This window comes from Neolamprologus multifasciatus, chromosome 8 (assembly GCF_963576455.1).
Source record: "Neolamprologus multifasciatus chromosome 8, fNeoMul1.2, whole genome shotgun sequence".
NCBI lineage: Eukaryota > Metazoa > Chordata > Actinopteri > Cichliformes > Cichlidae > Neolamprologus > Neolamprologus multifasciatus.
In genome coordinates, this window is record NC_140446.1 from 10,553,483 (window position 1) to 10,577,581 (window position 24,099).

The 24,099-nt window shown below is 39.5% G+C and overlaps 2 protein-coding genes across 6 annotated transcripts in view; one reads left to right on the forward strand and one right to left on the reverse strand.

Moving 5' to 3' along the window:
- dock1 (dedicator of cytokinesis 1) overlaps positions 1 to 3,406 on the reverse strand; it is a 207,013-nt gene extending 203,607 nt beyond the window's left edge. For both annotated transcript variants that reach the window (XM_085170992.1, XM_085170993.1), the window contains exon 1: positions 3,152 to 3,406. In XM_085170992.1, the coding sequence (XP_085027118.1) occupies positions 3,152 to 3,194 (43 nt within the window). In that variant the 5' untranslated portion in view covers positions 3,195 to 3,406. The remainder of the gene's footprint in view (positions 1 to 3,151) is intronic.
- A 1,464-nt stretch (positions 3,407 to 4,870) lies between these two features.
- c8h10orf90 (chromosome 8 C10orf90 homolog) lies at positions 4,871 to 22,896 on the forward strand. 4 transcript variants are annotated; one of them, XM_085170996.1, is made up of 11 exons: positions 4,879 to 5,793; positions 5,911 to 6,678; positions 8,847 to 8,910; positions 11,154 to 11,245; positions 13,129 to 14,350; positions 17,332 to 17,484; positions 17,815 to 17,933; positions 18,303 to 18,474; positions 19,363 to 19,426; positions 20,478 to 20,565; positions 22,356 to 22,896. In XM_085170996.1, the coding sequence occupies exons 2-11, from the start codon at positions 6,097 to 6,099 to the stop codon at positions 22,392 to 22,394; spliced, it is 2,595 nt and encodes an 864-aa protein (XP_085027122.1). In that variant the 5' UTR covers positions 4,879 to 5,793; positions 5,911 to 6,096; the 3' UTR covers positions 22,395 to 22,896. The 4 variants fall into 4 exon arrangements, 3 of the variants coding, with proteins under 3 accessions (XP_085027122.1, XP_085027123.1, XP_085027121.1); XM_085170995.1 differs by having other exon boundaries at positions 4,883 to 5,793; positions 17,809 to 17,933; XM_085170997.1 differs by lacking the exon at positions 19,363 to 19,426 and having other exon boundaries at positions 17,809 to 17,933.
- Positions 22,897 to 24,099: the final 1,203 nt, after the last annotated feature.

Consider the following 24,099-nt stretch of genomic DNA (forward strand, 5'->3'; position numbering starts at 1 on the left):
TTAAAAGGATAAACTCCTTCACTCTGAGGCCACTAACCTTGCCACAGGAAATTGAGCCACACCTCCCTTTTTTATTTTCAGATGGTTCCATTAGTCAACTGAAGGTCAGGTGACGACAAATAAAAGTTTTGTTTGGCAGGTTAGTACAATGTGAATACTCAAAAGGGAAAAAAAAAAAAAAAAAAAAAAAATCACAGGAAGTGAAGGCACTCAGTCATAAACATACATTATGGCTTACAAAGCTGCGCCCTGCTCACTATATTAGTACATATGTTTAGCAGGAACTCTTAAGTGCACGATCCTTTTAAGAGGACATGTTAGTGCCCTCAGACAGTAACCTGGAACCTCTGCAAGCAAACATTCACCTTATTAACAGAGATCAGCTGTATAATTCGAACCACATAAAGGTGTAGTCTAACTTTATCTTGGTAAATTAACATTTTAAACACTCACTTTTGAATTTTCTGTAATGTAATGTCTTAACAATGTTACCTATAAAGAGTCCACTTTATCTAAATTATAAAAAGACATCAAAAGTTAGTGTTTGCAGTATATTAATCATTTTCATGTATAGTCATGAAGAATGATTCACCTTTCTGCTATTGGTCTTAATATGATGTACAATCATTTTTTCAGTTTTTAAAAACACCTTCACATCCAGTTTGGTGTGGGTGTAGCTGCTGCTGCTGCTGACAGACTCTGGAGATTGCCATGATAAACTATTCTTGGAACAAGCACATTGAAATATGCCACTTCAGATATGTTCACACTATAAGCCTCAACCCTAACGCAAATCATCTGTTCCCCTTTGTTGACAATAACAATGGACCAATCCTGTAAAGCTACTGATGTAGCATTTTTTTTCTTCACCAAAGTAACACTTGTTATTGTGTTACCAGGAAGACGATAAGAGTGTGCTGCCCAAACAACTGACCAGCTGATCCTGAGCCTAGAGCCATACTGCTATAAAATTTAAGAAACCCCACACGTTATCATTACCCAACACGGATATATTACTAATATATTACTAAGCTTTACACGCAACAAAAACGGCTGGTTTACTAAAAAGCTCCTCTGGTTTTGTTCCAGGTTTGAAGTGCTTCGCTTTCCACGCAGTGAAGCATAACGATGAGCAGAAAGCTACGCAATATGACACAGAAAAACAAAAACAAATGAGAAAAACAAAGATTTATTTTGTTTCTGGTTATTATCGACACAAATCTAACATGGCTTTATACAAAGACTTGCTTGCACAAATACTGTAATGTGAATCCACCAGTATGAGGACAAAAACATGCGTAATCACTGCTATGCTCTATGCAAGAAGACAGTGCCATTCATTATTAATGCTGTTGTGGAAAGACAAAAGGAGACACTTTCCCCACATACACAAACAAAGCAGTGAGACCATTATGAGAGTAGTAAATGGTGTGAGAAAAAAAAAGTTTTGCTGAAACAGAAATAGGTCCTCAGTGAGCGCTGCTAGCATAAGGTGTCTCACCGACTGCTCATTAGTGCTACTTGGTCAACACATAAAGTATTAAAGTGCAATGGCTGTGCACCCAACCAATACTGTGCAGCAGTGAGGTGGCAGCTGCTTCTCTTTTTACTAATGACTCATCCACTCTTGCATTCACTGAACCCTGAGAGAATTTTCTCCATGGCTTTTGAAGAATCTCAACTTTCAAGAACCGTTGCATATTTGTGACTAAACAGACAAGCATTAGAATCAGAACTGTAAACTTGTCACACTTCAAACGCCATGAAACGGACCAAAAATCAGTGCTTTCACGTAACCGGCTGAACTCATCCATCAGTCAGCTTCAGTAACCCTCATACAGCTGCAACCCCCCCTTCCCACTAATGGACATAGCCAAAAGTAACTCAGTATGTTGTGGGACATTAAAAATAACAAACTGGGGCACTGGTTTGGCTCACTGGGCAAGCCCAGGCAGCCCAAATCCAAGGCCCGGGTTCAAAATCACCCCAAGGACATTTACAACGCAACTTCCCCCTGGTTTTCTTCCAGCTTCCCCATCTTCTCTCCACTGTCCTTACAAATAATGGCTAAAATGAAAGATTTCTAAAGAAAAAATCTGTCCTGTGGCACAATGAGCAACTTTAATCCATCAAAACTCAACAAGTCATGCAACTCTTTTCTTATATTCTGAGCATTACAGATTTCATCTTACCTCAACTTCCTCATGGTGTTTTTTTTTTTTGTTTTTTTTTTTATTGTTCCCTGTTCCATCCCACAGTCAAGTGGAATTACCAAAGAAATTTCAAAGCACTTCTTTTTTTATATTGCACACCTGGATAGGTATTATTCAAATGTATCTAAAGTCAAAAAGTAAATATGTGGAAAGATGTGGTTTGTGCCATTAGTGTTATTTTTAAAGGCTGCATATTAGTGCCTAAAGCATGGTAAACCTGGTAAACAAAGACAAAAAAACATATCAGTAATATAATTCTAACATCTCCTGGATGTATCTGATCAAGCCTTTTTCCTACAGGAAAACATAGCAAACGCTGCCCTTGTAGCAGTTTCCCTTTAAAGCTAAGTTCTTCTGCATATCATTCATAGTTACAGTTACTTTTTGCGACGAGGTTCGATACTGTTGAGTAAATCCCCCCTAAAGGAGATGGTGGAAGCTAAACGGCACAATGCTCTTCAGTCAGGTTTCAAACTCTTAGATGAGCTGACAATAAGCAACTAACAGAACTGGTACAGAAGACGAAAACACAAAAGCAAGCATCAAACTTCACAGTTACAAGTCCAGCGTAGCTTGAAACTAGCTAGTTAGTTTGTAGCGGAGGCCCCATAACACAGGAAACACCGCCGTACTAGGCGCGCCTCTAACAATTCCCAATCCACACACACACACGCACACACACACAGTCCTCTTCCTCACAAAAGACAGACAATCCTTGTTTTGCATTTCATGCAAACCAGCTGGCACATTCCCCACTCGTAATATTTGCATTCCACTAGCTTTTGGCAAATTTGACCACGAGATCCCGCGTACAGCCCCACGGATGGGGAAAAACTCAGCCGTTCGCTTTCTAATCACAAATCTTCCCTAACTTGTTCAATCTGAGAGCAGAGAGCTAGGGCGAGCTAGCGATGGAGCATGCAAGTTTTCTTACGTACCAACTCCATACTTTTCCTTTTTAGTGGGCACCCAGCGAGACATTCTCAGTGTCGAGGCTTCCTCGAGTTGTCGCTCTGCCTGTTAAAAAAGGTCCAGACGTGACCTCTTGTTATTAATGTAGACTTCTTTTTTTTCAGTTTTCTCTGAGCTTTGGGGAGTTACTCCGAGCAGCCATTTTCCACCAGTGACAGGACGCTCCGCAAGGGGGAGGAAGGGAACACAACTTTTTCACCCTGCAGGCGTCCTGCGAAACTCGCAGCGCTGGTCGTGCTGTGACGGACGCTGCTACATGACTACTGAGCTGCATGAATGATTAGATGATTGCAGGTTAATCTGCAAGGGCGTAGAGGTATTATTATATCATAAAGGAGTTATAATTCAAGGTTGATGTTAATTTATTTTTTGTTATTTTTCTTCAATATCCACATTACGTGGCTACAACGTTTATGTTAATATAAAAAAAAATGCTAATTGTATAATGCAACATTATAAAAAGCTATCTAAAGACTGCTATATGCAAATGTTATAAGAAAATCAACTTTACCAACAGGGGACTGAATTAATGAATGCGATGATAACTACAGAAGACTAAACTTAATAATAATATCACTAATAGTGATAGTAACATCCATTTGTGTCAGGTTTAAATAAGTGCTTCATGTGCTTTAGAGGGTCACTGAAAATAATAGAATAAACGCATAAATTAAACATGCTTCAGTCCTAACGTTTAATAGTTGACTGTAGCATTGAGAGACTTTTTTTTACTTTTAATTTTGACCTTAGAGTGCATGGTGTTGAGGTAAAACACGTTCACAAATACACACACTATACTCATCTGATTGACTCGACCACAGGTTTAAAATACATGCGGTCAGCGTTCGTTTCCTTCCTTGTTTGCGCTTAATGCTAAAGGCGACCGTGATATTTCTGACTAGCAATGCGCCGAATTAAGCAATAGAAGTGGCCTCTTAACCTCCTAAGACCCGAACTCTTCCACTGCATGCATTTTTAATTTCTCTTTGATATTTGGTCACATTGGGGCCCGATGAATGTAAAAACAAAGAATTACCCGATTTTTTTTTTTTTACCTTATTCACAATCATTTAAAATTGTGATAGTATAAAGCAGTATAATGTCCTCATAAGTGGATATCAGGGCCTTGTAGAGCAAAATTCAGTATTTTGGTCTAAATAACCCAAAATGTGATGTCCACATATGTGGACGCCAGGTCCTAGGTTAAAGCTGAGGGTGCTAAACAGATGATACAGAAGTGATGCGTCTGCTTCACACGCTCGAATCTGCTCAGCTTTATTTATCTTTTCTGCACAACTGATGCATCCTACTGTTACATGCACAAGTCTCTCAACTTATGATGACACCCACCACACACAGTTCACCATCCCACAAACACTTTTCTCCATCCCCTTTCCTTTTTCCCTCCTCTTCAGGTTGTCATATTAAAGTCGTGCCAGCAGAGGGGGCTGTCGCTTTCAGACTTCTTCGCCTATGAAAGAAGTTACCTTTCGTCTATCTGGTCAAATTCTGTCTTTTACTCAGTTTTTCCATTTGTTTTCGTGTTATCTCCCAGGCCGAGCAGACAAAATTATGCAAATTGCTTCAAATCATTGCATTTTTATTCTACATGCGGCTTCTCAGCTTAAAAACGTTCCCTTAAAGCAGGCCATTGCAAATGATAGACATGACATTCTGTCTTATATATATTTTTTTTTTATACATTTGGAAAATGTAATTCCACCCAGTGATACTGAGTTGTTTTGAAAGCCATGTAGGGACTGGTAATCCACCGAGAACAGTGAAATGCATTAAATATCAAAGCGGGTGCCAGTTTTCTTTTCTTTTTCTGTTTTTTGTTGTTGGAAGAAGTTGCATCTTTGCAGATCTGCATTTAAAGATTAAAGATGCCCCTGAATAAAATCTGAAGCAAAATCCTTCTCCCAGCAAGTTTTCCCACCTTGTAAATATCCTTCTCTCGTGCATTGCGTGACATCATGTGGGTCACAGTTACTTACCCAAAAAACACTGGGCCATTTTAAGACAGTCTTGCTAAAGTCACATGGCTTGGATAGAAGCTTGAGGATAGCAATGCCTCATCATCAGCCACCAACCACGAGATCACAGGGAAGAGACGAAACAGGGGGAACTGAACAAAGAGGATTTGCCAAAGCAGTAAGTGAGTCGTGGATTAACATGGATAATCTGCTCATTAGTGATGCTCTATCATTTGAAAGGACTCTTGAATGTCAGGAAGTTTGCCTTTTAAAATATTGAATACTGTATTTGGCTTGCCTAAAATCAGATGGTTTAATCCCTACAAGATGAATGTTAACTTTGTTTAAATGGAGCTCTTGTTACGTCAGGCATCACATCAACAAGTGTTTGTTTTTCGGCCCGCCTCTCCCTCTGTCTCTTCCCATCTTCCTCTGTGTATTGGATGTTGAGCCCTTGTGCTCAGTAACTCTTTTGTCCTCCAAACATTCCCTTATACTGCTACTTGCTGCTCGGCTGGAGACAGTACCCACTAGCACCTACTTTATATCAACAAAGGCAGTGTTTACTTCCTAAACACTAAAGAGTGAGAAGAACTGGATTCAAGTGAAAAAGGACTGTACGTCATTAACTGGTGAGTAACACCATCATCATGAATGAAATTGATAATAACTGTTGTGAGTCTTATAACCTAAAATAATATATCTGAAACTCTAATTCTGAACATTGTTCTCATATGTTCTCAAAACAGGAACTGCGACAAAGATGACCTTGATCATTACTTTAACTGCTGATTCCTTGCAGTGCATTTCTAGGATGACTCTTGTCAAGAAGTCGGCTTGAGCCGGGAGTTTCTCATTAATACCTCCACAGTAAACGGCTTTTTTTGAGAAGCTGAAACTTGAGAGCTGTGAGTGGTAACCTAAGCTCCAGAGGGATGACTCTCCGTAGGCCAGCTGCCCACCTAAGGAAGACTCCAGGTTGGAGGAGATCAGGAGATGAGTCCTACTGGGAGAGCTTGATGTCAGAAGGGCCCGCTGTTTCTCATCCACCACGTGCACCGCGGCCCCAGAGCGCCATTGAAGGTGGCCAGCTGGACAGCTGGCTAGAGCACCTGCAGGCTATGCAGAGCAAACTTAAAGCCCCAGCTCATAATCAGGCTCGAGGGTTCAATGACCGAACAACATCCATGCCTTTTCTGAACAAAGAGCCAACTGGACGTGCTTGGAGACACATGGGTTTTCCCTCTTTCAGCAGGGTCTCATCTTCATGTGAGAGTTCAAGCCTATGTGACAGCTCACTGGGCAGCCAGGAGTCCCTCCAGACTGGGGTTTTTTCACCTCCGGAGCGCAGAGGAAGCTGGGAGAGAGCCCATATCATGCAGGCTCCAGAAAAGGAACAAGCCGAACTTAGTTATCTTTCTCCAGTCAAAATTGGATGGCTGCCAATCCAAAGAAGAGTGATGATGGTTGCAGACACTTGCAACCAAAACCAATTTTCGGACCATGCTCCCGGCCACGTAAGACACATAACACATGGTACAAAAAAACCCCATTTGGCAATAGAATATTTTATGAAATTCTTTTATATGCAGTTAAATTAGTGAGGATGGAAGAATGTAGAGAATTTGAGCAGTTGCACTCTGCACCTTTCTGGAAAACGAGTTAGAGCAACACAATTCTAAAACAAGCACTGGCAAAGATTTAGCTTGGATTTGGCTTTGGCATCATCTTGAATTATGTGATTTTTGCATGTTAGTGTTGTGTATGCTCATGGAGTCTGAAGCTAAGTGTTTTGCAATGAAAGTGACGCTGCTTTGTGGCAGGCACTGTAGAGTAAAACACACACAGTGCCACAGAGAGCCATTTGTAGTCAAGTCTCTGTTACCCAGGAAGAAGGCAGCGCTCTGGCATCCTTTGAAAACAGCTTACTCTGCAGGAACTCAATGGATTCTCAAAAGGTTTACGACTCATTTGGAGCTATGTGCTCTGTGCCCAAAGAGAGAAGCAAGTCAATGTACAGAAATAATTCAATAGGAGCATCACCCAGTGATTTGATAATATGGCTTTGAATTGATAAGTTGCTGTGCTGTAGAGATCTGACTGAACTGATGCATTAAGCAGATTCCTAGTGACTCCTGACTGATAAAAATGACTCTGTTTATATTTTCAGTTGTTTCCACTCTAAAAAAAAAAAGAAAAAAAAAAAGCTCTGAATGATTGTGGTTAAAACTGAAAACTTTAAGGGAGATGTGCTTTATTTAGGAAAATTGATATAGATAATAGAATAGTTAGACTGAAAACAAGAGGAATCAGCTAACCTGATATTGTCGGACAGACATGGACTAGCTATACCTTTTCCCTTTTCAGTCTTTCTGAGAAAACCTGTTAGCTAGAAGTTGGCTGCTGTGATAGCATCATATTTACCATGCAGGTCTTAGTCAGTATACAAAAATAGACAGTAAACATATTCCCGTTGAGCTTATTGTGTCATTTATTAGTTTGAAATCTTACTAAATATAACATGATGCACATTTTGAACATTTTGGCCACCATAAGCATCCAGAAGGACAATAAAGGTGGGTGTGCTTCCTTGTTAGTGACACCTCACTTAAATTGTTAGTTAATATTAATCTCTGGCTTTCTTTTCATCTTCCTCCCATTGCCCCCCAACCAGGGATTTTCTCTCTACTATGGTAGGGTCTTTGCCTTACAATATAAAGTACCTTGAGGGGACTGCTGTTGTGATATAAATCAAACTGAACTGAACTACCCTATCAAAGTGCAGACAGATTAAAATCCACCTGACATAAGATCTCTTTTGGAAAAGCTAAGATGCTAACAGCCAAAACACTTCAAAAATGGGGCTTTGCCTTTTCCCACTCTTCTAAATGTATCAAACACTGACTGATCTGTACTCCTAGACCAGTGGTTCTCAAAGTGTGTGGTGCGGCCCACTGGTGGGGCACAGATTTCTTAAAGGTGGGGGTGCAAGTTACCTGGCAGAAAGGTCATGCAGAACTAATGTTTAGCATCGGAATCACTTTTATGGCGGAACAGAGAAATTTGTGGCAGTTACGTTACTCATATGCGCATCCACTGAAAAGCTGCAGCTGCGTGTGTAAGTTGCCAGCTGCAATAGGTGTGTCCTATTGGTGTGTCCGCTCCCCCGCAGCCGCACCACAGACCACGCCCCGGCACAGCTCTGCAATCAAAAACAGGCTCGCTGCAGCCACTAAGAGTGAATAGTATTAAACTCTCACTAAATTAAATATTTTTCATCTCAAGTTCACACTTTTCTGGATTACTTTTTTTATAAGACTAAAACTGAACTTTATTTTTCCATGTTGGCAATGTTCACATTCTGTTTAACTTGTTCCACTTTTGCAGAAGTGGTGCAAACTAATGAAGCAGTCTAGTGACAAAAGTTACAAATAGTTGTTTGAAATAAAAGTTGTTGGTTTAAAACAAAAAATACTGAAGGATTCACTGGGAATGAGATTGTTATCTAAATAAAGTTGCAGCTAGGCTTTTCTGTCATTGTTTTGTTTAGATGGGGCTGAAAATATTTCTTCGTGCCATGTGGGGAATGATGTAAAAAGTTTGAGAACCACTGTCCTAGAGAGTTATTACTAATGTAATAATAGCTTTTTTTGTAATTTCTCTGTCACACTCTTTCTTTTTCCAGCTGAAACTGAAACAACCCATCACTCCAACATTTCAGAAGAATCAAGCAACACCTAAGGCACAGAGTACGTATGCAATTTGCTACTTGTATAACAGCTGGGCTTTCAGCTGAGTGTAGTAAAACAAAATTCAGTTATGCAAATCTATACATTATGCAAGTGTTACAACTGAAAACCATACATAAAATAAAAGATTTAAAAAATGTAAAGAGTAGGCTATTTGTCTGTCACCAAGAAACGTAATTAATGGCATAATAAATGTGGTCATAGGGTAACTATGGGGGCTGGGTTAGCTAGGAGGGGAACAAGAGCTTATTTCAGGGCTGACTTGCCACACAGTTTACTTGCTTGTAATCAGCTCCTTGCAGCAGTGTTGCCCCTGTCCTTTTCCAAATGTTCCACACCGACTGGCTGGATGATCACTTTAAACGACATCTTCTAAAACAAAGTCAATTTCAAGAACAACTGATCGTGACTATTGTGCCGTGGTGTTCTGACAGTATTGCAGGCAAAGGAAATGGGCACTATTAGGCCTGAAAAGCTGATGAAAAAGAGGTAGGGGCTGGCATGGAAACGAAAGGGCAGAAAGATAAGACTGAGAGATGCTGACTGACTGGAAAAGTGGCCGTGTTAATCTTTGAACATGGCATCTAGCTCCATCTGGATTTGATCTGAGGTTTGATCTTTCAGCCTTGTTCTTGTTTATACATAGATTATCCTGACAGGGCTCAGGCTCAGAAATCAAAGTAATCCATTCATGACTTTGATAGACAGCATACTTTCAAAGATAAGTAAACCTCATTAATATCTTATAAAGGCCTAATTAAACTGTGCCGATTAAGGTGGCATGACATTTTGTATTTATTATTATTAACCATTTTCAAATAGTCTTTGACATAGGTTAGATTGCCTTTTCACAATCCAGCTGTTATTTACCATTTAGTTATAATTTCTGTGCAACACATACTTTTAGAAAAACTGCTTTTAACACACAGCTTTTCCCAAGGTTTTCTGAAAACAATAATAATTACCTCTCAATTAAATAGTCCAGAAATATAGTTCAGTTGAACAAAAATAATAAATAGTCAGGTGCACACAATGGCCGAACTCAACATCAATCACCACCAGTGAGTTGAAACAGGAAACAACTATCTCTATGAAGGTCTGCATCCAAATTTGTTTTACTGCTAGTCACTTTTGCCCAGCCGCCAGTGGATTTAAGTACACAATTTCACACCTGAAACCAAATGAATTTTAAATCGCAGTTATTCCAATAAGAATCAACTCAGTTGCCCTGGAACTAGAAAATGTATTTCTCGTTATTTTCTCTCTCTCTCTCTTTCTGGTTGTTGCTGACAACAGAACAAGCAGAAGTAGTTTTAATCAGAGCTGAGGTCTCATTGCAGACATTTAGTGCCCTCTGCCTCCATAAGAGTCACATTTAACAAACTTGAAATGGTCTGGTGTTAATGAGCAAATGATAATAAAAATTGGATTGTGTGCTTCAAGGGCCTTCATGTTTGGACAGGGTGGTTAATTTTCACCCTGCTCACACTTACTTTTTAGATAAAACTCATGAGGATGATGAATAAATTGGGAGGGCGGGAACTCCAGATGGGTATTTGCCATATGGCCTCTCTTCTTTATTTTCCTCTGGGATATTAAGGTCAGCTGTTGATTCAGGGAGATGGCAATTTGAGCTCAGCTAGTAGAGGTAATGGGAGAAGCTTTTCAGGGTGGTGGGGCGGGGGCTTTCTACAGACAGAAAAAAGCTATGTAATGATTAAAGCAGGTGAAAGGAGGCCTTAGAGGGGCCAAAGTCTTTTAGGAAGTCTGGAAAGACATTTGTCTTTAGGTCTAATCTTGTTTGCAAAGCTCTGCAATTTTCACCTGCGCTCTCATTTTCTCCCTCAAACTGAAAAAAAAAGAAGAAACCCAATACAGATTACACGCACAAGGGTTATCCCAAAGTGAGAGCATGTTACCATGGTAACAGCAGCAGGTGGAAACGCAGCCAGGCAAGCAGTCAGGGTGGCAGTCAGGGCTGAGAGGCAGACCAGTCAAGTTGCTGTGTCTCCTGGGTAAGGAGACAAGTGACTCTGGGGTGGTGTTAAATTCACTTTGCTGTGCCAGTGTCAATTATTGACAGTGTCAACATTGCTCTACAGTCACAGGAATGCATGACTTGCATGTTTGTGTGTGGCATAGACAGAGAAAGAGAGAGAGAGAGAGTGCGGGCGAGTTAGGACGTGAGAGTATGTGTTGCAGAGACTGTGACAGTGGATCATTTGTTTTGCCTTGATACACAGATGCAGAGGTGGAGAGAAGTCACGCCACTGCCACTGCTCTGGGTGTGAAGACGTGGCAGACACCTGATCAAGGCGCTCCTGTTATTAAACAGGTAACTGATAACAGGTTTTGGAATATAAAGTACCACATAGGTTAGGAGACAGTTTTACAAAGGAAGGATATGATGATGATTGTTATTACTGGGCCCATTTATGGCTGGAGATGCAAGGTATTTCTTTTTATATAATGAAGTTTTGTTGTTGTTGTTATCATGCTCACTTTTGCTCTTTTGCCTAAACCAGAATCTCCCATTTCTAACCAGGCTTGGCTATATATATTTATATATATATATATATATATATTTATATATATATATATATATATATATATATATATATATATATATATATATATATATATATATATATATATTTATATATATATATATATATATATATATATAGATAGATAGATAGATAGATAGATAGATAGATCGATATTGTTGCTGTTTTTTTTTTACCTTTATTTAACCAGGAAGTATCTCTCGCAAGATCTCTTGCAAGACTGTACTAGGCCTGACATATAAGAGAAATAACATTTTTACATAAATAACATTTTTTTCTAGAGAAACTAGATTATAGAATTAATCCCTTAAAGGATTTCTAAAGATAATTTATTGAACTAGAGCTTAAAAACAGACAAATAAATGGAGCAGTGAAAGGAGAGAGAAAGCAAGAGAAATGGTTGCAGTCTACAAATAGTATCTGACTTGATCAAGACAAAGTTAAGAATGAATGTCATGAAGTAATCTCTTTGTTCTATGGATCTATAAAGTTGTGCTAGATGATTTTTCTTTCTGACAAATTGTTTTGTTTTTCCTTAAAATTCAGCCGTAGAGTGCAATCGCTATAGTCACTTCAAATCAGGTAGAAACTCCCCTACATTGTAGATAATAAACCTGTGACACAACAAACCCCTATGAGAAACCACTTGCCAACAGTGAGGAGAAATAAAAACTTCCTTTCAGCAGAAATTTCTGGCTGCTGAAGCCACAAGTTATTGCTAAACCAGACTCTGGGAAAGTGTCATCTGCTGTGACTAGTTAGAGTGAGGGGGAAGCAAAGAAAGAAAATGAAATCCAAAGATACAACAAACAATATAGGTAGAAACAGTCAGCAGGTTGTTTAGGCCCATAACAACAAATCAGGAACACGAAGCTGTGGATTCAGTTAAACCTGCAGAAAGTACAGGAAGGGAAAGAACACAGAGGACAAAAGCACATGCTACAGAAGAGAGAAGGCACAGTAATGTCATAAGGAAACCAAGGTTAACACAGTTTAACGGGTAGTCTTTACAAACACAGCACAAAGTCATGGTCAAAGCAGTGGTGTGGACTTCCTTAAAAGAAAACTGAAATGGCTAAACTCCTTTATGGTTTATGCACCTTTGATAAACGAGGGAGATATGTCTTATCATTTAAAAGAGGGACATATCAGTGTTTCTCCATGCTCCATAAACACCATCAGAATGCTCCAGCCTAAGGACCAGAATCTTTGCTTTTCGCCTGTTGAGGATAGAGTCTCATTGTTATTCTGTGAGGGATAAGTCACGCTGTGTGCTGGCTTTGCCTGCTGCTGCTTCCATTGCCACTGGGGCATTTAGTGTGTCAAGCATGGGGAGAGTCATCTGACTAAAGAACAAACAGCAAAGCCCTGAAGAAAGACAAGACATTTGACCTGTTGTTGAAATGTAATATTAGAAAGATGTCATGTTGTCAATATTTTATGCCAAGCTATGTTTCATTTTCTCCATATGCCAATTAAAAGCAGCAGCACAGACTGAATGTAGATGAATGTGAAGCACGTGTTTTAATGTGTTGATGTATGGCAAATCATTAACCATAAGACATCATCAACAACAGTAGGGTAGGACTGGGTTTTCATATATAATTAAAAAATTTTATCACATAAAATCTCATTTGTCCACACGCTGTAGGTGCCAGAAAAGCCTAGCTTTCCTGCTAATGAAGGGGACAGACCTTTCGGCTGGCAAGCTCTGAGGAAGGGCTGGAATACCAACAGGGTGTCAGCTTTCCCTGGAGGCAGTAAGACCAATGAGCTCCCCACAGGGACCAACTCAGACCCTAATAGGAAATCCCTTTTGATGAAAACAGCCACCACAGAGGCCCTCAGGCATCCTCTGCTGAATCGCACAACTTCTGCAACAAGCAATAGTCCGCAACCTTCAGACATACAGACAAACTCCGCTGTGGGAATCTTCATCCCTCAAAACAAACCTGGCTTCTCCTCCATCACCATCTCCTCCAGAAAAGTGAGCAGAACAGCTAGTCTACCTGGCTCTGATACCAGCAACCACTCTTCCCAGTCACGTGAGTCTCCTTCTCCACACAACAGCTTGGACCACCAGCCCATGGACCCAAACTCCAGGCATTTAACAGTGCAACGGAAAGCCACTATAGTCAAAGTAACAGAGAAAAGGGTGATTTCAAGTCCTGTATCAAACACAAACACAGCACGGACACCACCGGGAAACAATGGTCTGGACACAGTGGTCCACAGAAGGAAGGCCACCATCATCAAAGTGACAGAACACAGAGAAAGCTACAGTCCAGGCAGACTGAGGGCCAAACACCCAGAGTATAGACACAGCTATAGTGAGGGAACATATATGGGCAACAACACATGGAGTCAGGAAAATCATTCACAAAATAATGAACAACCTTCTTATCGTCATCTGAATTTTATCCCAAACTCTGCAGCACCAAATGCACATACTTCAGATCCAGAGAAAAATGGCTCGCGGCACAGATCCACACTGAGCCTTTTCCTAAACAACCCTCCTGGTGTAGCAGCACCCACATCCTCAGAGATTTCTCCAAAGCCTGTTGGACAGCGATCGGGGAGGCTGCACAGACCACTGAGCTGGTATGGCAATGTGATTGGACACACTGAGACAAGCAAGGAGAATTTGACACAACCATCTGCCAGGAAATGGAGCGTTGGACTTCCAAAAGAGACTGATATCAACCCTTTGAACTCGGACAATAGTTTCATCAGTCCTGGAAAAGCAGTGAAAAGACCAGGTCAGCTTGTGGCAGAGACACTCATGTCAAAGGCCGGTGAAAAAGAAAGATTGCCTCTACCAAGAAGCACTTTGCAGGCAGAGTCCTCCAGTTTAACTCTCATCAAGGCAACAGGTAGGTTTCTCTGTCCCACTTTGGGAGCCTTCTTGTCAGCACACATACTCCCTCAGTCTCTGATCTCCATTTTCAAAGGATGGCAATGTCTAAATATGCACTTCCTTTGTGCCATTTGTGTGTTCTAGCTTGAAGTTATTACACACCCGTCTAGGTTTGATACAGTCTTTCACTTTTGATGTTTTATAGGCATTATTAGATTGCAATGATATTACTTCTTGATCTGCTGACACGAGCCCAATTGTCACTCACGGAAGATGTCTTCGCCTGTGTCGAGCAACATCAGCTAGACGCAAAGGTGCCCATCAGCACCTAGATATGCATTCTCATTTTCACCTTTTTTTCCATTTTCCCACGCAGGCCTTTGCATGCATAATCTATTCCTGCCCCCTTTTCACTGGCAGCACAGGAAAGGAAGGGAAATCACAAGCTGCTAAACATGGTGAAAATAAGGTATTAGAATGTGTTAGAATCTGGTTTGGCGTTAAAGCCCTGCAATGCAGCAGTTCTATTTGTATGTGTTTCTTTGCGCTAATCAGGTTGTGGGGACACAATTCTGTTCACACAGTAATATTGTGGGGACTCGGGCCATCTGGATGCCCAAAATAAGTCTTAAAAGTTTTCTGCTTACTTTAAAATAGATCTAACATGCATTTTCTCACCTTCTGTCATATTTACAGTTCTGTGCAATAGTCTTACACCATCACCGTTTCTTTATATGCTCAGAAAATAGGAACTAGGTGCAGTGACTTTTTGACAACTTACATGGAAAAAAGTATGTAAGGCAAAAACAGAGTCTGTAAAATTGTAACAAGCCTGAAAGTCAATATGAGGGGTATGACTACTTTTATTCTTCAGCACAGCCTGAACTCTCTCAGACAAGCTTTCTTGTCATTTCTTTAAGTGGTCTTCTGGAAGAGTTTTCCGCAAGGCTTCTTGAAGGGCATTCAAAGATCTTCTTTGGGTATTGGCTGCATTTTGTTCTGTTACCTGTCAAGATTAGAGACGGGAATCCATAAGAATTTAGGGATTCTGATTCCATTATTGATATCACTTATCAATGCGATTCCTTCTTAATTCTCTTATCGATTCTCATTGGGATCTCACTGGCTCCAAGTAACCACCATTGCTAAGCAGCAATAAATAAATTACATTCATGCAAATGAATTGCATGCTGTGGGTCCAATGTTTGTGCATGTTTGTTGAAGTATTTCCCCTCTTTGTTGTGATCAGTGTCAGGAGTCGTTACTCAAAAAAGTAATTACACATACTTAAAATTAATGCAGTACGTTACTTAATTACTACCAGGTTTATGTTACTCTGTAAAATTGAAACAAACTGTCTCAAAATCAACATTTCATGATATAAATTTGAGGCAATAACCCCCACAAACCAACACAAATTCCCAATTAGGACACACAACTTTAATATCTTTCTCTCAGTAGAATACAAAGTTGGCCGCACAAAACAATGACAAAAATCAGCACAATGATTCTGCTTTAGAAACACGAGCAGGTAAAAGGCGGCTGCAGTCTGACTGCTCATCTGTTTGTTACTTGTTGAAGTTCAGGGTCTGGAAGCTGGGGTCTATATTCATTCAGCTTTCACTTTGGGATCTTGGCTAGGTTAGCGTTAGCTATCTGCGCAGTTGCTTGCAGAGAACCAAAGTTGTGTTAGCCGCATAATGCGTTTTTTTCTGTCGTGGGTGCAGTTTTCCACTTTACCATGTATCACTGACGGCATATATGATGACGAACAGCGAACAGCAGTTCCTGTGTGAGGTCTTTGGTGATTCTTCTTCCTATTTCTAAGGGCATGACTTGCAGATACTACTGGAAATTGTTGTTGTTTTTTAGCCTAGCATTCCTTTTTGTTTTGGTTTCCTCAAATTCTTTTTAAGGACACACTGCACAACATACAGAAATAGACAAAGTTTTTGGGTAGCAGCTCTTCAGGAATATCTTATTGTTACAAAAAATAATATTTTATGCCAGTCAAACTGTGTTATCGTTGTCATTTTTCATGGCTTCAGCAAACAAAGGAGAAATACTGTGTTTTTGACAGGCTGCCCGCCAGTGACAAATTGCCTAAATATCCTATTCAAAATTAATTCTTTACTAAGTTGTCTGGTATGTGTAGACACAGCACTGGTTTATCCATTGACTTATGTGTATTTTTTAATCCTTGAATGATTAATAGATCAATTTTAAGTGGCTTAACAAACAAAAAAAGCAAAAAAACCCCACAAGGACTGGACTGAAAGTGAGTGAAGAGCAGTCAATGTCAAAAGAAAAACATTTGAAAGAACTATTGTGCAAGGCCACTCTGGCTTCTCAGAAGAAAAAGATAAAGAAATGATTGGTGGCTCAATACTTTTACACAGTGCTGTATGCACACAGAGAGATGGATACCACTACTAAATAAATATTGCCACTAAAGTTTTGAATAATGAAGTTAAAGTTGTTACAAGTAATCTATACGAGCCAAAAGCTTTGTCCTCACACTGATTCTAATTCCTTCCTGCCTGTAGCATTATATTCGATCCAAAAAATATTCTTGGCAAGAAAGCAAATAAGTGTATTTTCCAAAAATCTCAAAATTTCAAGTTAAGTCTTCAAAGTGTGCAGTTGTTAAATGACTCAGCTGAAGCTATCTTTTGGAAAATCTGAATATCCAGGTGAATAAGTAAGAAGATCAGGGAGTCTTCTGCTGAGCAACTGTGTTTCTTGATTCATGATGTCTTTTCTCTGTGTGAAATTATTAATTATTCTTTAATCACATTCATTAAGAGTGTCATCAATTAATTACAAGGCCCTAGGCAACATCATTTAAATTCAACGTTTGTTACAGTCAACCACCAAATGAGGCAGGATATTATACAGTGCAGAAATCTGCGCCGAAGCAGGAATGATAGCTCCGAAACAGCCACTGTCAATGTTTTACTCACTCTTCAGTTACATCAAAGCCCTTTTGGATTTCAGATCCCCACTCCCAACAGTCTCCAGAGGAAGTGACTGCCCTCAATGCGGCTGCGATCATAGCAAATATCAAACTCCAAAGACAACTTAGTAAGAAGAAAAAACCAAGTGGCGATTCTGAAACGGATTCCACTGCATCACCCCCAGGAAATTCTGGTATTATTACTTCTCTCTTCCTCTAATTATATATATATACTCATAATGTCTCACTGTATAAAGCATTTATCTTCATTACAATAAAGTAAAACTATTGGTGGTTCAACATTTTCCCCCCACACCTATACATCCTTAATTTAATCAATACTAATATGGTAAAATTTTTTGACTTTTACATACTGTGCGAATCTGGTTCACCCCAGTAATTAATATGTCATGGAGACCAAGGGGGCTGCTGAGGAACTGTGCATTGCAGTCAGGCATGTGAAGCTAAGCCATGTGTACATGAAAACACAAAGTAGTTGATTTCCTCTGTCTTGATAGTGACAGATGAGGGAGAACGTGCAAAGCAGCATCCTAATCACAGCCGACGCCTCAATCGGCCTCATGCTGAATTTGTTCCACTGAGTCTAGATGCTGAACAGTCATCTGAAGCTGTTTCTCTTCAGGTGAGTTTATTTTCTGTGCTAATAAAAGAAATTTGAAAAATTGATTTCATTTTCTAAATAAAAAGTCCAGAGCCACAGTGTAACCAGCCAGAGTAACTTCCCTCTCCTAAGAGTTTTTGTTTTAGGTTTACAGAACTCACAAGGCAAAACTATCCAGTGTTTTCTTATAAAGGTTCCAAAAACAATATAAAGAAACCACTGTAATACAATTCAATATCAACAAAAAAGAATGACATATTTATACTGGCTTTAGGGGTTTTTTTTTCACGACATGCCTCACCGTGTATGCTCAGGTGCATGGGGAGTTTGAAACAAGGGTTGTGCTTAAATGTTTTCTCAAGAAGAACAATGTATTTGTGGTTTTGGCAGGACGCGTTGCAGAGGTCTAGACCAGACTTCATTAGTCGTTCCCAAGGTAGAGTGCGAGAGCTGGCGCGAAAGGCACGGGAGAGAAGGAAACTGTCAAATTCAGTAGGCCCACAGTTGGAGAAGGCACCCAGGCAGAGGAGAGCTCTCAGCACTGGGTCTACCTCTCTGAACGGTAATGCGCTAGCAGCCAGCCTCACCTCTTGTCTCCAGTGTGCTGTCCATTGTTTCTGTGCAGCTGCAGTGGCTTTTTGCCACACGACTAAACATACACGGATACAGATTTAGACCAAAAAGGGGGGCAAAGGGGTGTTTGTCAGTCAGTGTTGTTTTTCTGAATTTGTGAAAATATTTCTTTTCTAATTAAAGTTAATGATAATATCTCCAAATATTTCCAAATCCACTACAATCAACAACAACCAGCAAATATTACATTAAGATTTTGCAGTAGCTTCTTCAGGAATTATTTAATTGAAATTATGAAATGAAAAACCTGGATAAGTACGTTTAATAACATAGATAAAATGTTAAAGTAGCTTAATGCATCTTATGGATTACATAACGGACTGATATCCTAAAGTAAATCACCCTGATACACTTTATTACATTTTCTTTTCTTTTGAATGTAGTTAAAGATTTTGGAAACAGAAAATGGCACACCAGGTGAAACTTTGACCAAATATAATAAAAGCAACCTGAAGTAAGATGTTAAATAAATGGTTTTAAAGACTTAACAGAGATTTTATGGCTCTCTCTGCCCTCTACAGGCTACAACAGAAAGGTGCACCAATGTCAAAATACCAGCTGAGAAATCAAAATGATCAGTGGTGTAATTACAAATGCCCTGCAGAATGTGACAGGTGCAAATGTGATGGTGCAAAGTGCCTTGAGAAACAAAAAGAGAAGGTTACATGCTTTAAAAAAAAAAGAAGATAATCTTATATGTTCAAATTCAATGTGACATTTTTTATGTTCAAACAAAAAGGAAGTGTTTTGTCTATTCCAACTTGTGTAAAAGAAAGACTGACTGCAATGCTTTGCCCTTGTGTGTGTGTGTTTCTAGGTAACCTTTTCACACACAGAGACAGAGCATTTTCTAGGAAAGACATGCAGCCCAGATCCAAGCTGTAAGCGCCATCTATGTTTTTACTTTGGCTCACTATCAGATGCTTTTACCTTTTAGGCTTGTATCACTCCTGCATGTCTAGGCAGAGCTCTCCTCAGTGACATCTCCCTACAAATATGCTGTTCTTATCTTCTCTGTCGAAACTTTTGTGCATTTTTTCCTTAGGCTTTGTCTTATTTTCCTGGCAAACTCACGAAAAAATTAACAAGCTGACATAGTTATATACATATAATACTGAGCAGATGTTTTTGCACCACCCCTTTTTCATTTATATATGTATATATATTTCTGCTGAGCCACTTAACAGTGACCTATGAATCATTGAAGCTTCGAAGAGGCACTTCAAGGTATACCTTCGAGGAATAAACCAGTGTCGACACATAAGAGCCAACTTAGCCAACCAATTTTGAATTGTGTCTTGAAGCACTTTGTTACTAAAAGCCTGTGGAGGCTCTGGTTTGCAGGCAGTGCTTTTAGGTTGGGAATCTTGTCAAATTATCTCATCCCACTAGATTTTGATCCAAAAAAACAATACCATCTGTAAATCGTCTCATTAGAAACAGCTTCATTTTCAGGATGACAGTGATCTTAAACACACTGCCAATGCAGTACAAGCCTACCTGGACAGGTTGGCAGTCTGTGGCAGGGTCAAAACAGAGCAACAGATAACCATTCACACCTTTGACCAGTTTAGAATCACAATTAACCTTACCCCACTAACTGTATATTTGGACTGTGGGAAGCCAGAATACCCGCATATAAGTATGACCCCCCCACAGGGACACGTTTAAACTCCACGCAGAAAAGTTCTGGACAGAGGTTGGATTCAAACCCAGAGTGCTAACCACTATGCTATTGTGCTGCCAATGTGGCACATGTTTGTGTAAATCTTCAATAAAATTTCCGATTTTGCTACCAAATAATGACGAAACAAGGGGTGGCTCAAGACTTTTGCACAGTAATATAGTTCCTAATAAATGTTTTAGTTTTTTTTTTTTTTTTTTGAGAACCGCAGATTCCATATCTAAAACACCATTTTTATTTTTGTACAGGACACCTGCAGATCTCAAGAGACAAAAAGAAGAAGAAAGGAGGGAGGTCAGTTTGAACAACAGATATCGAGCTGAGCTTTACAAAAAGGTAAATCCTCTACCTATATTTCACAAAACAATCACAAATGAATCTATCAATTGTGACCTAATGGCTGTCAAAAAAAAAAAGTTAAAAAATCAAAGTGACTTGATTTCTGTTCAGGAACGCAAGAGAATAAATGTAATTCGACATCTTAACCAAAAAATAACAACGTGCTTTACTTTTTTCTGCTTTTTTGTAAAACAGTACATTTTAAAGTTTGTGGATAACAACAATAGGTAAATAAAAGATGATCAGTTAAAGAGACAACTCCACCTAACATGAGTTCAAACCATCTAATCCTAGTTGTCATCTCATTAAATATCAGCACCAGACGTTGTTACAAACACATATTTAGGTAAAACTTACATCATCAAATCATTGAACATGGAGAATAAAGCAAATAACTCCTGTCTGGTAGTTATCTGCCCGAGACACTGAACAGAACATTAATAGCATGTATGACCCACAGGCAATTGAGCAAGTAATAACACACCTTTCCCTTACAGCTCAATTAAACCTTGGAAAGAGTGAAACCTTTTTGCAGTAATGGCAAACACTTAAGGGTTTCTATGTTAATAATGCAGCCTTGTCTCTCTTCAGAACGATGCCGCTGTTGAAAATAATGCAGTAAAGTGGGCACGTAATCCATTATAATTAGCTGAAAAAAAATGGATTTGAGTGGGTCGCACGAGGCTGAGTTTAAAGGACTTTTTTTGATGCAAATATCAGGGGGCATATCACATGGACAGCCTTTATTCTATTCTCTTGTGGGGCCCTAATATCAAATTATAACAGATAAAAAGACCCACAGTTACTGATAAGGTTTGTCATTTGCTTTTGGAGGTCTGAACAATGTTTTGGTTTGTTTTGAAGTAGAAAATTACACTTTAGTTATTGCATGACCCACCAAATATTCAGTGTTGCAATAAAAATCTAGCTATAGGGAGAAAAATCTACTTTTAAATGGTTTACCTAATTTAATGATTTTTATACAGTTTTTAGAGCACTAGTTGTTTGTTAATCTGATGAAAAACAACAAAGAAGCTTCAAGCATGTAGCAATGTAAAAAATTCTTTACATAATTAAATGTCTGCTCTGATTATTTACAGAGAGACTTACAATAGACTGACTTTTTATTGCCATTGCATGATTACTTAAACTTTCCTTTGCACTTATTTTCCACTAGAGGGCGATGCGGCCTAACTTTTCTATTTTCTTGCACGCCTGCAAAAGGTTCTGTGAGGAAAACCCGATCTTAAAAAACACACTTCAGAGGCATATTTGTCATGTTTAGCGACTGCTAGCGAGCATTCCTTTTTTGCCATTTTATAGTCAATAATTCTGACCCTCTATAGAAGTGAGTTTGATTTAGAGGAACTGTAGTCTCTCTTTCTCACCCTGCACCCCACACCCTGCCTCTCATTATGAAGAGAGACTGTGAACAGTCTCATTGTGCTGAGTGTATGAGCCCGTGTTCCTCGTGAAACAAAAGGCCCTTTAGTGGCAGAGAAATCCACAGCGCAGTGCCACCATTCAGCCGAGCCTGCAGACAGAGTGGGTGCCCACACACAGCTGCTCCTCCCACACTGCTGCTGTGGCAGATAATGCAGGGGAGAAGGGCTATGATGCCAGGAGATCCAGCGGGTCTTGAAAAAGGAGCTGGAAAGCTTAACAGTTTGGGTGAGAGGGTGCCATGTACCAGGAATCGGTCCTGTTTCTGCACATGACCTCTGAAGATTAAGGAGCGTGCTTATTTTGTGATATGTGTCAGCCACTTGTGTGTTTTCTTGTTACAGAAACTGCTGGATCAACTTCTTCAAAGGAGCAACAACTAAACAACTGAACACATGGATGAAGATGTAGAGAAAGGCATAAAAGACTGATACAGTGAACTACAGTTTAGTTGATTATTTTTCTAGAACCTGTCTTCTTATGTGGATTAAAAGCATATATTCTCATACAAAGTAAAAAAAGACATTTAACCTTAATGCAAATTTATTGCACTTCCTGATCAAACAATATGTAGTAAGCAAAATCAGCATATCTCACTATGTGACCTTATCACAGATAAATCCAATTACATATTTGTTCATTCTTTTGCTCTTCTATCCAAATCTGGGAAGGATGTCTTTCTGTGCTTGCTTAAAACACGTTAAACTGCTTGAAAAGCGAGCAGTGAACACACTCGGACAGGGTCCTTATGGATTCTAGAAACATCTTCAAATCAGCAGTGCCTGCTGTTTAAATGACCTTTCTATGCTCTGTCACGTGGTTGTCCTAGCCACCCTTGTGGTATGCAATTTCAAATAAAGGTTGTTGAAGGTCGAAAGTATGAAATCATGTCTGGACAGTCTGTTGTGGTTTTAATCAAACATCAGCCTCGCCGATATGGTTTCGATTAACTTCTGTTTATGCAGTTTGTTGTCTTGTTTGCACTTGATTGCAAGCTGCCTTTGTTTTGAGACTACTCCATGTAATTGGATGCAGAACAAGCGTCTCACTGTAGCAGTGGTGTCTTCTGACAGTCACTTTCACATGATACCATGTGATGTGAAGCAGCGATGTAAGACAAAATCATCCATTATGCTTCACAGTCAAATCCGGGACAGTCTTTAACCGTCGTCTTCATTTAACATCCAATGCTGAAAGAAACGTGAAGTGGGCTCTGCCACCATTTGATGCCAGATGGAGGAATGTGACCTCTTTACAGTGGAAGCCCCCCCTGTTAATGGACAGTTCAACTGAATGGAGCCTTTGTCTCTGTCATTGTGTCATGATGGACCAAGCCTCGCTGTTGCAGATTCAAATTTGTGTGTTTTGATCCAGAATGAATAAGCAGTGAGCGAGGGGTGTTGCACAACAACGTGATGATTCTGGGTAAAGCAATGTGTCAATATTTATTTTTAGAACAACAGACAACAGAGCAGAAGATCTTCTCATTACTCTCAATTGTCATTTTTCCTCATTTGTCTTTAGGTTCGTGCTCCTCCGTAGTCCAGTCGTTTCATCCGTTGTAATTTTCATTGGTGTGTAGAGAAAACAGATGGTTGCTACTATTTTTATAAACCTATTTTCATGTCTGTGCAATTGCATGTGTGGGTGTATTTGGACAGTGGGAGTGCGTTAATAACACCATTCATGGTGCACAATGATAATAATTTGAGACTAGAAGGACACTTGTGTACCATGGATGTTCTTTAAAGAAGATAATTGATCGCATGCATGAGGCCTTAGTCAAAGATTACCTTATTTTACCTTTGCAACTGAGCGTGTGCATATAAAAATAGGTTTCTACATTTATGTGTTTTATATCTGAACAACTTTTGTGTTTCAACTTTTGTAAATGTGCTTTGGGAAGTGAAATTCTTTTCCATTTTGTTTCTCCCAAAATCGTTTTCTCATTGTTGCATAGGTAAGATGGAAGGACGTTCATTAATCATCTGTTCTAGCACACCAACAGAGAGCCCTGCTCTGTGTACCGCCTTCCTTGCAAGCACCCCTTGGTTCTTAAAAAGTAAGCAGAGTGCTCCTCAGTATTCA